Raw genomic sequence first — 18,778 nt, forward strand, 5'->3', positions numbered from 1 at the left:
GAGGGCTAGGGCCATTCCCCCCAGAAGTGTCCTGGAACTTGCAGGTGTCTTTGTGGAAGAGTGGGGTAACATCTCACAGCAAGAACTGGCAATCTGGTGCAGTCCATGAGGAGGATATGCACTGCAGTACTTAATGCAGCTGGTGGCCACACCAGATACTGACTGTTACTTTTGATTTTGACACCCCCTTTGTTCAGGGACACATTATTCCATTTCTGTTCGTCTGGAAGTTGTTCAGTTTATGTCTCAGTTGTTGAATCTTGTTATATTCATACAAATATTTACACATGTTAAAAAGTTTGCTGAAAATAAACGCAGTTGACAGTGAGGAGACGTTTCTTTTTTTTGCTGAGTTATATACCCTAGATATTGTGCTGCTCTTTTTCCTTTAGTTTATATAGCAAATTGTACTTACTTACTTTTTTTTAAACTCTGCATTGTTGGTTAAGTGTCTATTTTGTTCATTGAATGTGACAAATAACATTTGATGAGGAAACCAAATTGTAATGTGGGTGAACTACCCCTTCATGAATCTACAAAACTCCAATCCGATGCGTAAATATCAGATTCCATCGTTTACATTCAGCCATCGATATGCGCTTCAGCCTACAGTGCAACCAACCGTGATCTGTACAATCTATTTATATTTTGGCTGTCATTGGTAAACAATGTGTATCTGCCTACCCAGTCTTTGAAGGGATTGGTACGTTGAGCTATCAGTCACCTCCTTTCCTCCCATTTGGCCTCCATTGGTTGGCTGTTGTCTTTTCTCTTTCTCTCTATCTCGGCGGTGTGTCGGAGCTGCTGTGTCCCCGATCTGGCACGTTTCAAGCCAAATTCGTAACGGTTTTACAATTGGATTCCCCTTTTACGAAATCTCCACATTTCTAAATCCTGCCGAAATTAAAGCCAGTGCTCCCTAATTAAGCGCCTATCACCCCCATCCCCACACACACAGTCTCAAAATTAGAACCCCCAAGAAGATGGCGGTGGGGTCGGCAGTCGCCCGGCTTGAGGGCCGAGAATTCGAATACCTGATGAAGAAGAGGTCGGCGACCATCGGACGGAACTCATCGCAGGGCTCGGTGGACGTCAGCATGGGCCACTCCAGTTTCATCTCCCGCCGGCACCTTGAAATTTTCACCGCGGGTGAAGACGGGACCGGTAGCGGGGAATTTTACCTCCGATGCCTCGGCAAAAACGGGGTATTTGTTGACGGGGTGTTCCAGAGACGAGGGGCTCCACCTCTGCAGCTCCCACGAATGTAAGATGGGGTAGTATTTGATATTTTATGTCGCGGTAGAACCGCTAAGGTAAAGGTGATGATATTCTGACCTCGCGTTGTTATTGTTTTGTTCCCTGGCCGCCGCACGTGTTGTGACAAACACCCGGCGCCTGTCCACACAGCGAGCCGTTGGTAACGCTGGCTTTGTTTGCATAAGGGTTACGCGAAGCACAAACACGTTTTATTGTAATTTAACATTACTAAGCGTGCGTATCTATGTACTGTATTTGGCTGGTTATGTCTGTATACATATGTCTTGCTATCAAAACGTGTCCACGATGGAAAATGTATGTAGCTAAGGTTAGCTGTGCAATGGGCCATGCTTTGGCTAAATGTCAGCTTGGTTTCTAGGCGGATGTGTTGCAATGTTTGCACAGCATAATGTTCAAAGAAACTAGACTGCACCGTGTTTTGTTATTGTCAGTATGGGCTGTATATGAAGCTGAATTGATAGTTTTTCCAAATGTTACCCGACGTTTCTGTTTACATTCTAGCAGACGCTCTTATTCAGAGGGACTTACAGTAGTGCGGGCATATTATTTGTCATACTTTTTCGTACTGGTCCCCCGTGGGAATCGAACCCACAACCCTGGCGTTGCATGTGTCATTCTCTACCGACTGAGCAGGACATTACAATAGTGGGTTAGAAATAGCATTGATTGGTACGCAGTTCTATTAAATCATAACAATCGGATTCTTTTGAATATATGTTTTATTGTCATATGCACTGGAAAGGTGCAATGAAATGTGGTGTTTTACTGGTCTGAAATGTCAAATAGTTCTATGTCACAGTCAACTGGTCCCATAGTGCATGATATGGTCCAAATATACCCCAATGTAATAGTAAGTAAAAACTGTTATGTAAGCTCAATGTATAAACCCTGTTAATACTCTTCTGGCCCTTATCAGAGTGCCTCTGTATGTGTTGATACCCATTCAAAAAATAGTATTTACAATTGCAGCCTACCCCAGCCAAACCCTCCCCTAATCAGGACAATGGGCCAATTGTGTGCTGCCCTATGGGACGCCAGATCACAGCCAGTTGTGATACATCCCGGGATCAAACCCGGGTCTGTAGTGACACCTCTAATACCGTGATGCAGTACCTTAGACTGCTGCGCCACTCAGGATCCCAATTAGAGACATTCTCACTATTATTGTTGAGTGAGTCTGGGTAGGTGTGGATGGCTGTTCTACTATTGTGTCCTTAGACTCTCTCTCCCCCCTTTCTTTCACTGTTCTCCAGGTGCTGTCTCCGGTTCCCCAGCACCAACATCAAGATCACGTTCACAGCCCTGTCCGGCGATAAGAAGGAGCGTAGGAACGTGTCGGAGTCACCGGTAAAGCCCGTCCAGCACCAGATGGCGCCGCTGACCATCAACATTCCAGACAACATCGCCCACCTCATAAGCCCCCTGCCCTCACCCACCGGCACCATCAGGTGAGACTGAAGTGAAGTTCGAGCCATGAAACGTTCAGAGCGTTGCAGATGGCAGGGTTATTCTAATCTGGATCAGGAAGAGGGTGCCGCCACTGATTTTCAAAAACAGCAATACTCCGAACCTCCAGGCTCAGATGTGAATACTCCTAGTAGAGCTGGGCGATATGGACAAAAATAAATTTTTGTGGTAAATTGACTGAATTATCACAATAATGATAAATTGAACAATAAATTCATAACATTAACATGCACTAGTAACTTTTGAAGTATTGCCCTTAAAACTATTAATACAACTTTTGAATGTTGTAGCTATCAATTTTCCAGTTACCAATAGCCCATAGTAGCAGACTTATTTTGTTTAAAACTTCACATTCCTTCAATGGCTAAGTATCGTTATTATCGATCAGGTAAAATGTCCATGATAAATGGTCGGTATGGATACCTTTTGGGTCTATCGTCCCAGCTCTAACTCCTGGCATATACACTGAGTGTACAAAACATATTAAGAACACCTTCCTAATATGGAGTTGCACTCCCCCCTTTTGCCCTCAGAATAGCCTCAATTGGTCGGGGCATTGGACTCATCCAAGGTGTTGAAAGCGTTCCATAGGAATGCCTGCCCATGTTGACTCCAATGCATCCCACAGTTGTGTCAAGTTGGCTGGATGTCGTTTGGGTGGTGGACCATTCTTGATACACACAGGACACTGTTGAGCATGAAAAACCCAGCCGTGTTGCAGTTCTTGACACACACCGGTGCGCCTGGCTCCTACTACCAAACCCTGTTCAAAGGCACTGACATGTTTTGTCTTGCCCCTTCACCCTCTAAATGGCACACATATACAATCCATGTCTCAAGGCTTAAAAATCATTCTTTAACCTGTCTCCTCCCCTTCATCTACACTGATTTTGTTGTGGATTTAACAAGTGACATCAATAAGGGATCATAGCTTTCACCTGGTCAGTCTATGTCATGGAAAGAGCAGGTGTTTTTTATATAGTGCCTTGAGTCTTCTTGGCTTGGCACACCTGTATTTGGGGAGTTTCTCCCATTCTTCTCTGCAGAACCTCTCAAGTTCGGTCAGGTTGGATGGAGAGTGTTGCTGCACAGCTATTTTCAGGTCTCTCCAGAGATGTTAGATCGGGTTTAAGTCCAGGCTCTTGCTGGGCCGCTCAAAGACATTCAGAGACTTGTCCCGAAGCCACTCCTGCGTTGTCTTGGCTGTGTGCTTAGAGTCGTTGTCCTGTTGGAAGGTGAACTTTTGCCCCAGTCTGAGGTCCTGAGCGCTCTGGAGCAGGTTTTCATCAAAGATCTCTGTACTTTGCTCTGTTCATCTTTGCCTCAATCGTGACTAGTCTCCCAGTCCCTGCCTCTGAAAAACATCCCCACAGCATAATGCTTCCACCACCATGCTTCACCGTAGGGATGGTGCCAGATTTCCCCCAGACGTGACGCTTGGCATTCAGGCCAAAGAGTTAGTGTGGTTTCATCAGACCAGAGAATCTTGTTCCTCATGGTCTGAGAGTGTTTAGGTGCCTTTTGGCAAACTCCAAGCGGGGTGTAATGTGCCTTTTGTCTGGCCACTCTAACGTAAAGGCCTGATTGGTGGAGTGCTGCAGAGATGGTTGTCCTTCTGGAAGGTTCTCTCCCATCGCCACAGAGGGACTCTCGAGCTCTGTCAGAGTGACCATTGGGTTCTTAGTCACCTCCCTGACCAAGGCCCTTCTCACCCGATGACTCAGTTTGGCCAGGCGGCCAGATCTAGAAAGGGTCAAGGCTGGTTCAAAATGATTCCTTTTAAGAATACTGTGTTCTTTGGGACCTTCAATGCTGCAGAATTGTTTTTGAGACCCTTCCTCAGGTCTGTGCCTCGACACAATCCTGTCTCTGAGCTCTTTGGACAATTCCTTCGAACTCATGACTTGGTTTTTGCTCTGACATGCAGTGGACTATCTATAGACAGGTTTCTAAATCATATCCAATCAATTTAATTTACCACAGGTGCACTCCAAGTTGTAGAAACGTCTCAAGGAGCTCAATTTCGAGTCTCATAGCAAAGGGTCTGAATACTTGCCGAAGGCACTGTGCATTCTGCTCCACCAGAGGTTTCAGACATTATGGTTATGGGTTAGGTGTCTTGGATGCTTGTTGGATCTGAGATCTTTTCGGCCATCACAGGATTTCCTTGTTCATCACCAAATCACAGTCTCTCCCACTCAGTCTCACCATTTAAATTGTTTCTCGCCCCAACAGTGCTGCCAACTCCTGTCCAAACTCCTGTCCGTCAAGTCCCCGAGGGGCGGGTCTGTCTGGCTATAGGATGGGCCGTGCACTGACCGCTGACCTCATCAATGAGAACTCCCAATCAGACGAAAAGGACGGCTCGGGGGGAGACAGCCCCAAGGTGAGACACCAGCATCCCAATAGTCCCAAAGTGGCTTCCTCTCCTTTCCTCCACGCTGGTATGAAGAGGTCAGGCAAAGCAGTATAATTGAAGTCAAATGAGAGACATGTCCATCTCTTACAGAGTATTGTCAATGAAGGAAAGAAGATGAGAGGATTCCACTTTAGACTATTGAGGTTTTGGCCCAGTGCTGGGATGAACCAGTGAAGTGTTCAGAACGTTGAATATAGAAATGAGTCTAATCGAGCTAAACAAATCCCTGTTTTGCCCTGACAGTCCTATAAATTCTACACAATGCGTTTCTATCTCCGTGTTCTGTAATGTGGCACCGTCCTGAACACGCCCCTGACTCCATTGTCTTTAGAGGTGGAACCCAGGGTGATGGAAAGAAACGTTGGTTTTGTTTTGGTTCTCTGGGATCGGTTACTCATTGAAGGAAAATGTAGACTTTGGAGTGACAAATCCCAGTGAACTATAACTCTACTTGTTTTCAACATGTGTGTGACTAACGTGAAACTGAAAACAAGTTCTCACAAAACCAAACACTTGAACCTTAATTTAAATTAAAATGTTTATTGACCCAGATAAACACATGCAATACATACACATCAATCGTAGCATAAATCTAATCCAATATCTGTAGCATGAAATCAAAATGCTTTCTCATTTGTTCTGTCCTCAGGATGACTCCAAGCCACCATATTCCTATGCACAACTAATAGTCCAGGCTATCACCATGGCCCCCGACAAGCAGCTGACTCTGAATGGGATTTACACACACATCACCAAGAACTACCCCTACTACAGGACCGCAGACAAAGGCTGGCAGGTCGGTGAATCCACCCTGTATTTCATCCTGCTGTGGTATATTTCTCTTAGAATGAGACAAACCGACTTCTACGTAAACGCCAGTCTTTCTAAGTTATCCAGTCTCACGTTATCCATTACAACCTGTCTCTCATGGCTTTGAACTGAACTCTTTATCAGTTATACCTTTCTGTTCTAGAATCTCATCTATTGTTTCTCTCGCTCTTTCTGTCTATAATTCCATCCATTCTCACTATGTCTCTCTACTGTGCTGTAGAATCTCAATCCACCATAACCTTCCCATTGTCATGAATACTGTCTACTGTGTTCTAGAATCTCAATCCACCATAACCTTCCCATTGTCATGAATACTGTCTACTGTGTTCTAGAATCTCAATCCACCATAACCTTCCCATTGTCATGAATACTGTCTACTGTGTTCTAGAATCTCAATCCACCATAACCTTCCCATTGTCATGAATACTGTCTACTGTGTTCTAGAATCTCAATCCACCATAACCTTCCCATTGTAATGAATACTTTCTACTGTGTTCTAGAATCTCACTCCACCATAACCTTCCCATTGTCATGAATACTGTCTACTGTGTTCTAGAATCTCAATCCACCAGAACCTTCCCATTGTAATGAATACTGTGTTCTAGAATCTCAATCCACCATAACCTTCCCATTGTCATGAATACTGTGTTCTAGAATCTCAATCCACCATAACCTTCCCATTGTCATGAATACTGTCTACTGTGTTCTAGAATCTCAATCCACCAGAACCTTCCCATTGTAATGAATACTGTGTTCTAGAATCTCAATCCACCATAACCTTCCCATTGTAATGAATACTGTGATCTAGAATCTCAATCCACCATAACCTTCCCATTGTAATGAATACTGTCTACTGTGTTCTAGAATCTCACTCCACCATAACCTTCCCATTGTCATGAGTACTGTCTACTGTGTTCTAGAATCTCAATCCACCATAACCTTCCCATTGTCATGAATACTGTCTACTGTGTTCTAGAATCTCACTCCACCATAACCTTCCCATTGTCATGAATACTGTCTACTGTGTTCTAGAATCTCAATCCACCATAACCTTCCCATTGTAATGAATACTGTGTTCTAGAATCTCAATCCACCATAACCTTCCCATTGTAATGAATACTGTGTTCTAGAATCTCAATCCACCATAACCTTCCCATTGTCATGAATACTGTGTTCTAGAATCTCAATCCACCATAACCTTCCCATTGTCATGAATACTGTCTACTGTGTTCTAGAATCTCAATCCACCAGAACCTTCCCATTGTAATGAATACTGTGTTCTAGAATCTCAATCCACCATAACCTTCCCATTGTAATGAATACTGTGATCTAGAATCTCAATCCACCATAACCTTCCCATTGTAATGAATACTGTCTACTGTGTTCTAGAATCTCACTCCACCATAACCTTCCCATTGTCATGAGTACTGTCTACTGTGTTCTAGAATCTCAATCCACCATAACCTTCCCATTGTCATGAATACTGTCTACTGTGTTCTAGAATCTCACTCCACCATAACCTTCCCATTGTCATGAATACTGTCTACTGTGTTCTAGAATCTCAATCCACCATAACCTTCCCATTGTAATGAATACTGTGATCTAGAATCTCAATCCACCATAACCTTCCCATTGTCATGAATACTGTCTACTGTGTTCTAGAATCTCACTCCACCATAACCTTCCCATTGTCATGAGTACTGTCTACTGTGTTCTAGAATCTCAATCCACCATAAACTTCCCATTGTAATGAATACTGTGTTCTAGAATCTCAATCCACCATAACCTTCCAATTGTCATGAATACTGTCTACTGTGTTCTAGAATCTCACTCCACCATAACCTTCCCATTGTAATGAATACTGTGTTCTAGAATCTCAATCCACCATAACCTTCCCATTGTAATGAATACTGTGTTCTAGAATCTCAATCCACCATAACCTTCCCATTGTCATGAATACTGTGTTCTAGAATCTCAATCCACCATAACCTTCCCATTGTAATGAATACTGTCTACTGTGTTCTAGAATCTCAATCCACCATAACCTTCCCATTGTAATGAATACTCTGTCTACTGTGTTCTAGAACTCGATCCGTCATAACTTGTCTCTGAATCGCTACTTCATCAAAGTGGCTCGGTCTCAGGAGGAGCCAGGTAAGGGATCTTTCTGGAGGATCGACCCCTCATCAGAGGGCAAGTTGTGTGAACAGGCGTTCAGGAAGCGCAGGCCCAGGGGGGTACCCTGCTTCAGGACCCCACTAGGCCCCCTCTCATCCAGGTAAAATAGAAGTCACATGCTCCTATATTTCCCTCTCGTATATACTGTAGTTTGAAATGGCATGCAATTCTCCAGCAGTATTTTAACTCACCACTACCCCCTGTGGGCTCAGTTAGTCAGTGCAGGTAGAGGAAATTATTTCTCTGTCTGGGACACTGCTCTAAATTATTCAATGGGCTCTGGGTAGGATGTTTCTTTTTGGCATGCAGAACACAAAGATGAATGTACACTCACATTTGCTAATCATTCTAATAGTCTTCCTGCTGTTGTCCCTTCAGGAGTGCCCCGGCCTCTCCTAGCCACACAGGGGGACTGTCGGCCCACTCCAGTGGAGTGCAGTCCCCGGAAAGCCTGTCCAGGGAGGGTTCCCCTGTGCCCATGGACCCAGAGCCAGCCCGGGCCATAGCTCCCACCACAGCCACTGCCCTACAGCCCAAACTAGCTGTCATCCAGGAGGCCCAGTTCGCTCAGAGTGCTCCTGGTGAGTTATGTTATGTTGGAGGTTGTTGTTTCAACTGTGTTGGTGGGTGGTTAACAACTCCACTTCCTGTCTGACCTCTGATACTTGTCTCTGATAGGCTCCCCTCTAAACAGCCAGCCGGTGCTGATCGCCGTGCAGCGACAGTTACCCCAGACTACCATGAAGCCTGTTACCTACACCATGGCAACGCCCGTCATGACAACAACCGTAAGCTCCGCCCCCGTCATGCAGACGGTACATGTACTCCAACAGATCCCGATGGTCACCATGGCTACTATTGGTGCTACACAGAACTCTGTCGTTACGGTAAAGACAGAACTGCAGGAGAACGGAGGGGGAGACCACAATGGGGTCAAAGGTGAGGAGACAAAGTTTGGCTTATAGATTTACAGTCAAATGTACATTTTCTTTGCTGTACCAGTCCCTTTATAAATGAAAAACTGTGGTCATGTATCTCAGTGTTTTGTCTCTCTTCAACCAGTCAAAGTGGAGCCGGTCCCAGCCGTCACTGCTTCCTCTATAGGCAGGGCCAATCGCATCATCCAGACCTCCCAGGCCACGCCCCTAACAACGGTTACCATTTTGCAGCAGGCCCCCCTGGGCCAGCATCGGCTTCCTATCAAGACCATCACACAGAATGGGACTCGCCTGATCCCAATTACTACTGCTGCTAACACAGGTGAGACACAGTCAAAATGGCACCTAACACCCATGAAGCTTGTAAAAAATGGCACGCGATTGGAATGACTTGTCTAAAATGACCTGCCGTTTCACTCAGTAATGCTTGTTTATGTCAGGGTTACCTTGAATCCAGTAGTAAAACTCTCTCTCTCCTCTCAGCAGTGGTGAACCCCCTCCACCTGTTAGCAGCCCACGCCTCGGCATCTGCATCACTGCCAACCAAGAGGCGGAATGGGGAGCTGGCCGACCATTCCGAACCCAAAAGAGTCAAAATGGAAGAGGGGGGCGAGAGCATTATCCCCGCTGTAAACAACTCGCACACAAACAGAGACGAGGAGAATGGGGTTAGTGAAAAGGCCAGCGATGACTAGAGGTCCTGACCCCTCTCCTCAATGAGCCCCCTCTGTTCTCACCCCTCCCCCGACCAGACTCCCACTCTAAATCACGTTGCTCATCTACTCAAAGGGAGGAAAGAGATACAAAGCGTGTGACCAGTAAACAGACCACTCACCCAGTTAGTATAACAATAGGAAAATAATCATTCAAAAAGAGAAGGCAAATGAAGTTGCTAAAGAGGTGACACTGTTTTGGAGAGACTCAACCTTAAGAGAAGCACGGTATAACCCTTCATTATATAAGTTATTCAAAAAGTAGTACATTAAAAAAATTGTTAACAAGATAAAAATGGAACTCTAGACTACCAGAATCACCAAGGCTTCCACTGCTGATTGGTAGGTTCCCCTGTCAGTTTTTACCCAGGACACGCCCCCAATGGAGGGATGTAGCCAATGGCGTCATCCCGGCAGCATGGTAGACGAGCTCTTAATATTTGGAAAGAAATGACATCAACGACCGTTAACAGTAGTGTATTCCCTAAAAGGGAAGTGTGTGTGGAACCATTCCCTGTATCTCTGGCAGCTAGCCTTCATGTCGACCTACCTAAAGCAGTCGTGAGTGAGTAGAGATGTCGTATTTTGTTGTACACGTGTATCCTAGGATCGTCTTTGAGTGTACCACCCGTTTTCCAAGGCACAGACATTTTAGTAATAACCATACTAAAGGCTATAAGAAGTGGGTTCGCAAAAAAATATTTAAAGTCACCTGATATTGTGGAATCTTTGTTCAGTGAAATGAATGTAGTCTCCTTTTCCTTCAAGAAAACACTATCTATTGAGTGGATTGTTTTGTTTTTCTGTTGTCAAACCCAAAAGAAGTTTCCAAATCACTGTACATCTACAGATGTCATATTTTAACAAATATCCTATAAGAAAAAAATATATTTCCATGCGTGTTTGACCGTATGCTTCATCAATGCTTTGCATGTTACCGAATTTAGAGAATGTACCTGAGCAGTTAACTGAATATGGAACTCAAGAAAAAAAAGACTGAATCTATGCTATACTGTATGATTCTGACCAGTAAAGCACTTACCCTCTTCATGTATTTTATTTACTTTTTATTCTGTTTTCCCTGTCATCAATGGCTGTGTTTACCTTTTTGTGTTGAAAGTCAGCAGTCTCCTTGCTTGATTATTTTTCATCTGTTCTGGCTCCCTGAAGTCTCTTCAGATTGTATTTGGTTTCCACAAGGGAAAAACAAGTGATATGTTTGTTCTGCTTCGGTGGGTAAATGCATCCTTTTTTTATTTTATATATATATATAAATTAATTTCAACCTCTGTCCTGTGTCTTACTGTTTTCTGTCGGTGTGTTTTTGACTCTTTGCTACTGGTAAACATTCACACAGAGAAACAGACACTGTGTTTTGTCGCCTTGTCAAAGAACATTATTTTCAACCTGAGATGCCTTGAAGGTGCAAATGCCAGCCACAGTGAGATCAACCATCCTTTTGCAAGGCATCTGGTTGACAGCAGTTGGAACCTCACCATGTAATGTAACGTTGGTGAATCTCTTATTTCCTCTAATGCAGTGGTCTTCTAGGGGCCCAGGGTACAATAGGTTCTGTAACACTGGAGAGAAACGACACTATAGAGAAGCAGCCGCTCGGCAGATAGTTAAGATGAGGGAATACCAGTCTAGTTCTAGGAGAGTAGGTAGGACGGGTTTTGTTTCACCATGACTGCAGCTGCATTCCTGGGATTTTTGTTGGTGTTCCAGGAAGTTACTGCGGGTGGGTGGGGCAGTGCACAATTGGCCCAGCGTCGTCCAAGATAGGGGATGGTTTGGCCAAGTTTTTTTTTTTTTACTTAGCTCATCGCGCTCTAGCGACTCCTTGTGGCAGTTCGGGCGCCTGCAGGCTGACTTTGGTCATCAGTTGAATGGTGTTTCCTCTGACACATTGGTGCAGCTGGCTAAAGTGAGTGGGTGTTAAGAAGTGTGGTTTGGCGGGTCATTTTTTCTGAGGACGCATGACTCTACCTTCACCTCTCCCAAGCCAATTGGAGAGTTGCAGTGATGAGAAAAGAACAATTTTAAAAAGATATATTATTTAACCTTTAAATAGGCAAGTCAGTTAAGAACAAATTCTTATTTACAACGACGGCCTACCAAAAGGCCTCCTGTCAGGATGGAGGCTGGGATAAAAAATGTCATCAAAATATAGGACAAGACAAACATCACAAGAGACCACAACACCACATAAAGACAGACCCAAGGCCACAACATAGCGTGGCAGCAACACAGCATGGTAGCAGCGCAAAACATGGTACAAACATTGTTGGGCACAGACAACAGCACAAAGGGAAGGTAGAGACAACAATACATCACACAAAGCAGCCACAACCATCAGTAAGAGTGTCTGTGATTGAGTCTTTGAATAAAGAGATTGAGATGAAACTGTCCAGTTTGAGTGTTTGTTGCAGCTCGTTCCAGCCGCTAGCTGCAGCGAACTGAAAAGAGGAGCGACCCAGGGATGTGTGCTTTGAGGACCCTTAACAGAATGTGACTGGCAGAACAGTTGTATGTGGAGGATGAGGGCTGCAGTAGGTATCTCAGATAGGGGGGAGTGAGGCCTAAGAGGGTGTTGTAAATCAGCATCAACCAGTGGGTCTTGCGACAGGTATACAGAGATTTACAGAGGAATATGGAGTGCAGTGATGTGTCCTGTAAGGAATGGTAAAGAACATCTAGCCGCTCGAAAGCACCCTCACCTGGCGATCAATAAATTCAGGGTTAGTTTGGCAGCTGGGGTGAAAGAGGAGTGATTACGGCAGAGTAATCACAAAATTTCGAGAAGAATTGGGTAAAAATAAAAAAGTAGTGCCCTATATAGGGACTAGGGAGCCATTTTGGACGTAGCCATGAACTTCCCCCATGAGGATCCGTCATGTAATGTATACGAGAACCAACTGGACCACTTACACTATATGTACAGTTGGAGTCGGAAGTTTACACACACTTAGGTTGGAGTTATTAAAACTCGTTTTTCAATCACTCCACAAATATCTTGTTAACAAACTATAGCAAGTCGGTTAGGATATCTACTTTGTTCATGACACAAGTAATTTTTCCAACCATTGTTTACCTAAAGATTATTAAACTTATAATTCACTGTATCACAATTCCAGTGGGTCAGAAATGTGTATACACTAGTTGACTGTGCCTTTAAACAGCTAGGAAAATTCCAGAAAATGATATCATGGCTTTAGAAGCTTCTGATAGGCTAATTGACATCATGTGAGTCAATTGGAGGTGTACCTGGATGTATTTCAAGGCCTACCTTCAAACTCAGTGCCTCTTTGCTTGACATCATGGGAAAATCAAAAGAAATTAGCCAAGACCTCAGAAAGAAAATTGTAGACCTCCACAAGTCCAGTTCATCCTTGGGAGCAATTTCCAAACGCCTGAAGGTACCATGTGCATCTATACAAACAATAATACGCAAGTATAAACACCATGGAACTACACAGCCGCCATACCGCTTAGGAAGGAGACACGTTCTGTCTCCTAGAGATGAACGTACTTTGGTGCAAAGAGTAATCAATCCCAGAACAATAGCAAAGGACCTTGTGTAGATGCTGGAGGAAACAGGTAAAAAAGTATCTATATCCACAGTAAATCGAGTTCAATATCGACATAACCTGAAAGGCCGCTCAGCAAGGAAGAAGCCACTGCTCCAAAACCGCCATAAAAAACAGACTACGGTTTGCAAATGCTCATGGCGACAAAGATCGTACCTTTTGGAGAAATGTCCTCTTGTCTTGTAAGTCGCTCTGGATAAGAGCATCTGCTAAATGACTTAAATGTAATGTAATGTTATGAAACAAAATACAACTGTTAGGCCATAATGACCATTGTTATGTTTGGAGGAGAAAGGAGGAGGCTTGCAAGCCAAAGAACACCATACCAACCGTGAAGCACAGGGTGGCAGCATCATGTTGTGGGGTGCTTTGCTGCAGGAGGGACTGGTGCACTTCACAAAATAGATGGCTTCATGAGGAAGGAAAATTATGTGGATATATTGAAGCAACATCTCAAAACATCAGTCAGGAAGTTAAAGCTTGGTCGCAAATGGGTCTTCCAAATGGACAATGACCCCAAGCATACTTCCAAAGTTGTAGCAAAATGGCTTAAGGAAAACAAAGTCAAGTATTGGAGTTGCCACCACAAAGCCCTGACCTCAATCCTATAGAAAATTTGCGGGCAGAACTGAAAAAGCGTGTGCGAGCAAGGAGGCCTACAAACCTGATTCAGTTACACCAGCTCTGTCAGGAGGAATGGGCCAAAATTCACCCAACATATTGTGTTGGAGCTTGTGGAAGGCTACCTGAAACATTTGACCCAAATTAAACAATTTGAAGGCAATGCTACCAAATACTAATTGAGTGTATTGAAACTTCTGCCCCACTGGGAATGTGATGAAAGAAATAAAAGCTGAAATAAATAATTCTCTCTACTATTATTCAGACATTTGACATTCTTAAAATAAAGTGGTGACCTAATACAAGGAATGTTTACTTGGATTAAATGTCAGGAATTGTGGAAAAACTGAGTTTAAATGTATTTGGCTAAAGTGTATGCAAACTTCCGACTTCAACTGTACAAAAGGATGTGGACACCCCTTCGACAATTTCAGCCACACTTGTTGCTGACAGGTGTATAAAATTGGGTACACAGCCATGCAATCTCCATAGACAAACATTGCCAGTAGAATGGCCTTGCTGAAGAGCTCAGTGACTTTCAATGTGGCACCGTCATAGGATGCCAGCTTTTCAACAAGTCAGTTTGTCTGCCTCTGGAAGCAACGTCAGCCCAAGAACTGTTCATCGAGAGTTTCATGAAATGGGTTTCCATGGCCGAGCAGCCGCACACAAGCTTAAGATCACCATGCACAATGCCAAGCGTTGGCTGGAGCTGTGTAAATCCTGCCGCCATTGGATCAGTGGAAACACGTTCTCTGGAGTGATGAATCACGCTTCACCATCTTGCAGTCCGATGGACGATTCTGGGTTTGGCGGATGCCAGGAGAATGTTACCTGCACCAATGCATTGTGCCAACTGTAAAGTTTGCTGGGGGAGGAATAATTGTCTGGGGCTGTTTTTCATGGTTCAGGCTATGCCCCTTTAGTTCCAGTGAAGGGAAATCTTAACGCTATAGCATACAATGACATTCTAGACTATTCTGTGCTTCCAACTTTGTGGCAACCGTTTGGGGAACCCCTTTCCTGTTTCAGCATGACATTGACCCCATGCACAAAGCGAGGTCCATACAAAAATGTTTTATCAAGATTGGTGTGGGAGAACTTGACTGGCCTGCACAGTCATGATCTCAACCCCATCGAACACCTTTGGGATGAATTGAAACGCTGACTGCGAGCCAGGGTCTAATCGTCCACATTAATAGTGGACAGCCTCCCCAGAAGAGTGGAGGCTGTTATAGCAGTAATGTTCCAACATCTAGTGGACAGCCTTCCCAGAAGAGTGGAGGCTGTTATAGCAGTAATGTTCCAACATCTAGTGGAAAGCCTTCCCAGAAGAGAGGAGGCTGTTATAGCAGCAATGTTCCAACATCTAGTGGAAAGCCTTCCCAGAAGAGAGGAGGCTGTTATAGCAGCAATGTTCCAACATCTAGTGGACAGCCTCCCCAGAAGAGAGGAGGCTGTTATAGCAGTAATGTTCCAACATCTAGTGGACAGCCTTCCCAGAAGAGAGGAGGCTGTTATAGCAGTAATGTTCCAACATCTAGTGGACAGCCTTCCCAGAAGAGAGGAGATAGTGACACATTTGTTGTTGTTTTGGCTCTGTATTCCAGCACTTTGGATTTGAAACGATACAATGACTATGAGGTTAAAGTTCAGATTGTCAGCTTTAACATGAGGGTATTTCCATCCACCTCGGTTGAACCGTTAACAAATTACAGCACTTTTTGTACATGGTCCTCCCATTTGAAGGACAAACCCACTTATGTGTATTAAAGTAGTCAAAAGTTTAGTATTTGGTTCCATATTCATAGCACGTTACTGTACTTTTTCTTGTTACTTTACAAACTTTTTGGATGCAGTTTCTGTTTGTTTTGTTTGTCAGATAATTTGTTCCCAATATAAATGAATGGTACATAATATATTGTGTCATTTTGGAGTCCCTTATTGTAAAAATGTTATATGTTTCTAAACATTTCTACATTAATCCTGAATAAATTGTGAATGAGTGAGAAAGTTAGATGCACAAATATCATAACCCCCCCTCACAATAAAAAAAATGCTAACCTCATTGGTATGGTGAGAGGTCAACAGCCATGGGGGTATTTTATTTGTGCGTCATTCAGGATTATCCGTGATCATGGTAGCATCCACATTAATGTAGAAATGTTTAGAAACATATTAGGGGAGGGGTTAACAGAGGGCTAAGGGGAGGGGTTAACAGAGGGCTAAGGGGAGGGGTTAACAGCTGGCCAGTGGAGGGGTAAACAGAGGGCTAGGGGAGGGGTTAACAGCGGGCTAGGGGAGGGGTTAACAGCGGGCTAGGGGAGGGGTTAACAGCTGGCTAGGGGAGGGGTTAACAGCTGGCTAGGGGAGGGGTTAACAGCCGGCTAGGGGAGGGGTTAACAGCTGGCTAGGGGAGAGATTAACAGCTGGCTAGGGGAGTAGTTAACAGCTGGCTAGCGGAGGGCTTGGGTAGTTCTTTTCAGACCAAGCATGGTTCCTTCTAAACTAAATGCATTGTGAATGCATATGATGCCAAAACATACTAAAACAGATTACACCACTGCCTTAAACCGAGTTCACACACTACCTTTAAGTTACACACAGTACCCCGGGTCATGTACAAATGTGCATACGGACATGACATTTTATTTACAAATTTAAATGCAGGATTTTACAATCATTTTGAATGTGTCACATAAACAGGAGAGTTTGTGCCGCGTCCATATGTAGTTAAATGGCAGCATAGTGTGTGTGTGTGTGTGTGTGTGGGGATTAAATTCCCCCGACATATGTACAATCAGAGCTGGATGCAACAAATGAAATGCATTCAGAAAGCGGATCCCATTCAATTCAAAATGAAAGAGAAATGTGCGTCGGACAAATCAGAAACATACTGAAAGATACAGAAAAAGACATTGTAGTACTGCATTGTAAGGTCACATACATGGGCCAAAAAGCTGGACCTGATACTGTGACCAACATGAGATAGGCTCTAAAGTCAATACTGCTTGTCGATCCACAAATGTTACCATCATGTATTAGATCAGCTAACATATGCAGAAGCTTGCTAAAGCTGGCCCTAGTGAGCAAGCAGAAGAGACTTCTCTCTTCAAGAGGCAAACGACACCAGCCAATTAAACCTCACCAAAAAGGAATGGGTGTGTAATTCAGTCACACAAGGAAGTGGATTTTGGTTTAATTCAGCTAGAATGTGTCACTCGTAAGACTTTCATAAGGGGGTGGAAATGCACTTTGATCACGGCAGAATACTGCAGCAGTTTCCACAATGACTGGGACGGCTTGGTTCTGGGAAAACGGTTGTATTCATTCAGGAACGGATGCATGATAAACATTGGTTTCTTTGAAAGAATTAGGAACATACGCATCATTGAAAATCATCAGAGACTGATCAAGTTGCCCGACTTTGATTATGCTCAAAACTCAAATGTAAAGATCAAAGTACTTGGGCCTAGATTCAATCCGTACCGCGGAAGAGCTGTGTTATAACGCGATTGACATACATTTCCGATTGAGCCGACACATGCAGCATTTACCACGGATGCGGTCTCCTCGAACACGGAAATGTTGCCTTTAAAAAAGGTGCATAGCCCAAAAAGGGGCGATGGGATTGAATCTAGCCCCAAATCAGTGCTTTATAGGTACTAATTAGAGTTGTAAATAATACATTTCCCTCTCCACAAGGAGGGCGAGACTCACATCAAGGATATTACACGTACATATATACATAGTAAGCTACAACATGAAATGTCAGGAAAAGCGAAACATTCATTACCATGAGATCTCTTCTTCTTCTACGGTAACACGTGTTCAGTCTGGCGCATTCTTTGTGTTTATACAGCGAAGCTAAACTCTACCAGGGTGAGGTTTCACCAAGAGGAATCCCTGAGGTTAACCAGAAACCACCGTAAATCAAGATTAAAAAAAAAAAAAAAATCATGTGAAAAATATGAACTTTTTTCAATTTAACGAGGCAAGTCAGTTAAGAACACATTCTTATTTACAATGACGTCCTACTGGGGAACAGTGGGTTGTCCTGCCTTGTCCAGGGGCAGGACAACAGATTTTTGACCATGTCAGCTCAGGGATACGATCCAGCAACCTTTCGGGTTAGTGGCCCAATGCTCTAACCACTAGGCTACCTGCCACCCCTTAATGGGTGACTCGTTTCTTCAACCGTAGGAAGAAAGCTGTTTCTAAGTGTTTACCCACCTGGCTCAAACTCAAAGATCTTCCTTTGTGAAATCCCACCCAAATATGCATATCAGTGCCTTCACGAAGTATTCATGCCCTTTGATTTTGTCCACATTGTGTGTTACAGCCAGAATAAAACATTTATTAAATTGAGATTTGTTTGTCACTGGCTTAACCACAATACCCCAAAATGTGCAAGCGGAAATGTTTACAAATTAAAACCAAAATGTCTTGAGTCAAACACTTCGTTATGACAAGCCTAAATACTTTCAGGAGTAAAAATGTGCTTAATCATGTCACATACTACGTTGCATAGACTCGCTCTGTGTGCAATGAGTGTTTAACATTATTTTGAAATGACTACCTCATCTCTGTACCCCACACATACAGATAATTGTAAGGTCGAGCAGTGAATTTCAAACACAGATTCACCCACAAACACCAGGGGGGTTTTCTAACACCTTGTAAAGAAGGGCACCTATTGGTAGATGGGTAAAAAAACAAACATTTAAAGTAGACTTTGAATAT

General features: G+C 43.7%; 1 protein-coding gene across 2 annotated transcripts; it reads left to right on the forward strand.

Moving 5' to 3' along the window:
* The first annotated feature begins 767 nt into the window (after positions 1 to 767).
* On the forward strand, positions 768 to 11,114 carry LOC124048095 (forkhead box protein K2-like). 2 transcript variants are annotated; one of them, XM_046368525.1, is made up of 9 exons: positions 768 to 1,264; positions 2,532 to 2,726; positions 4,981 to 5,131; positions 5,814 to 5,960; positions 8,080 to 8,273; positions 8,552 to 8,754; positions 8,852 to 9,112; positions 9,236 to 9,433; positions 9,598 to 11,114. In XM_046368525.1, exons 1-9 carry the CDS (start codon positions 984 to 986, stop codon positions 9,804 to 9,806), a joined length of 1,839 nt encoding a protein of 612 aa, XP_046224481.1. In that variant the 5' UTR covers positions 768 to 983; the 3' UTR covers positions 9,807 to 11,114. The 2 variants fall into 2 exon arrangements, with proteins under 2 accessions (XP_046224481.1, XP_046224480.1); XM_046368524.1 differs by having other exon boundaries at positions 769 to 1,264; positions 9,595 to 11,114.
* The last annotated feature ends 7,664 nt before the right edge of the window (positions 11,115 to 18,778 follow it).

Source organism: Oncorhynchus gorbuscha, linkage group LG11 (genome assembly GCF_021184085.1).
Source record: "Oncorhynchus gorbuscha isolate QuinsamMale2020 ecotype Even-year linkage group LG11, OgorEven_v1.0, whole genome shotgun sequence".
NCBI classification, from domain to species: Eukaryota; Metazoa; Chordata; class Actinopteri; order Salmoniformes; family Salmonidae; genus Oncorhynchus; species Oncorhynchus gorbuscha.

Bases quoted from the DNA above. Each gene is read 5' to 3' on its own strand.
- LOC124048095 (XM_046368524.1), top strand. From the start codon at position 984: ATGGCGGTGGGGTCGGCAGTCGCCCGGCTTGAGGGCCGAGAATTCGAA. The intron at 9,113-9,235 runs GTGAGGAGACAA...CTCTTCAACCAG, and splicing joins AGACCACAATGGGGTCAAAG to TCAAAGTGGAGCCGGTCCCA. The intron at 9,434-9,594 runs GTGAGACACAGT...CTCTCCTCTCAG, and splicing joins TACTACTGCTGCTAACACAG to CAGTGGTGAACCCCCTCCAC.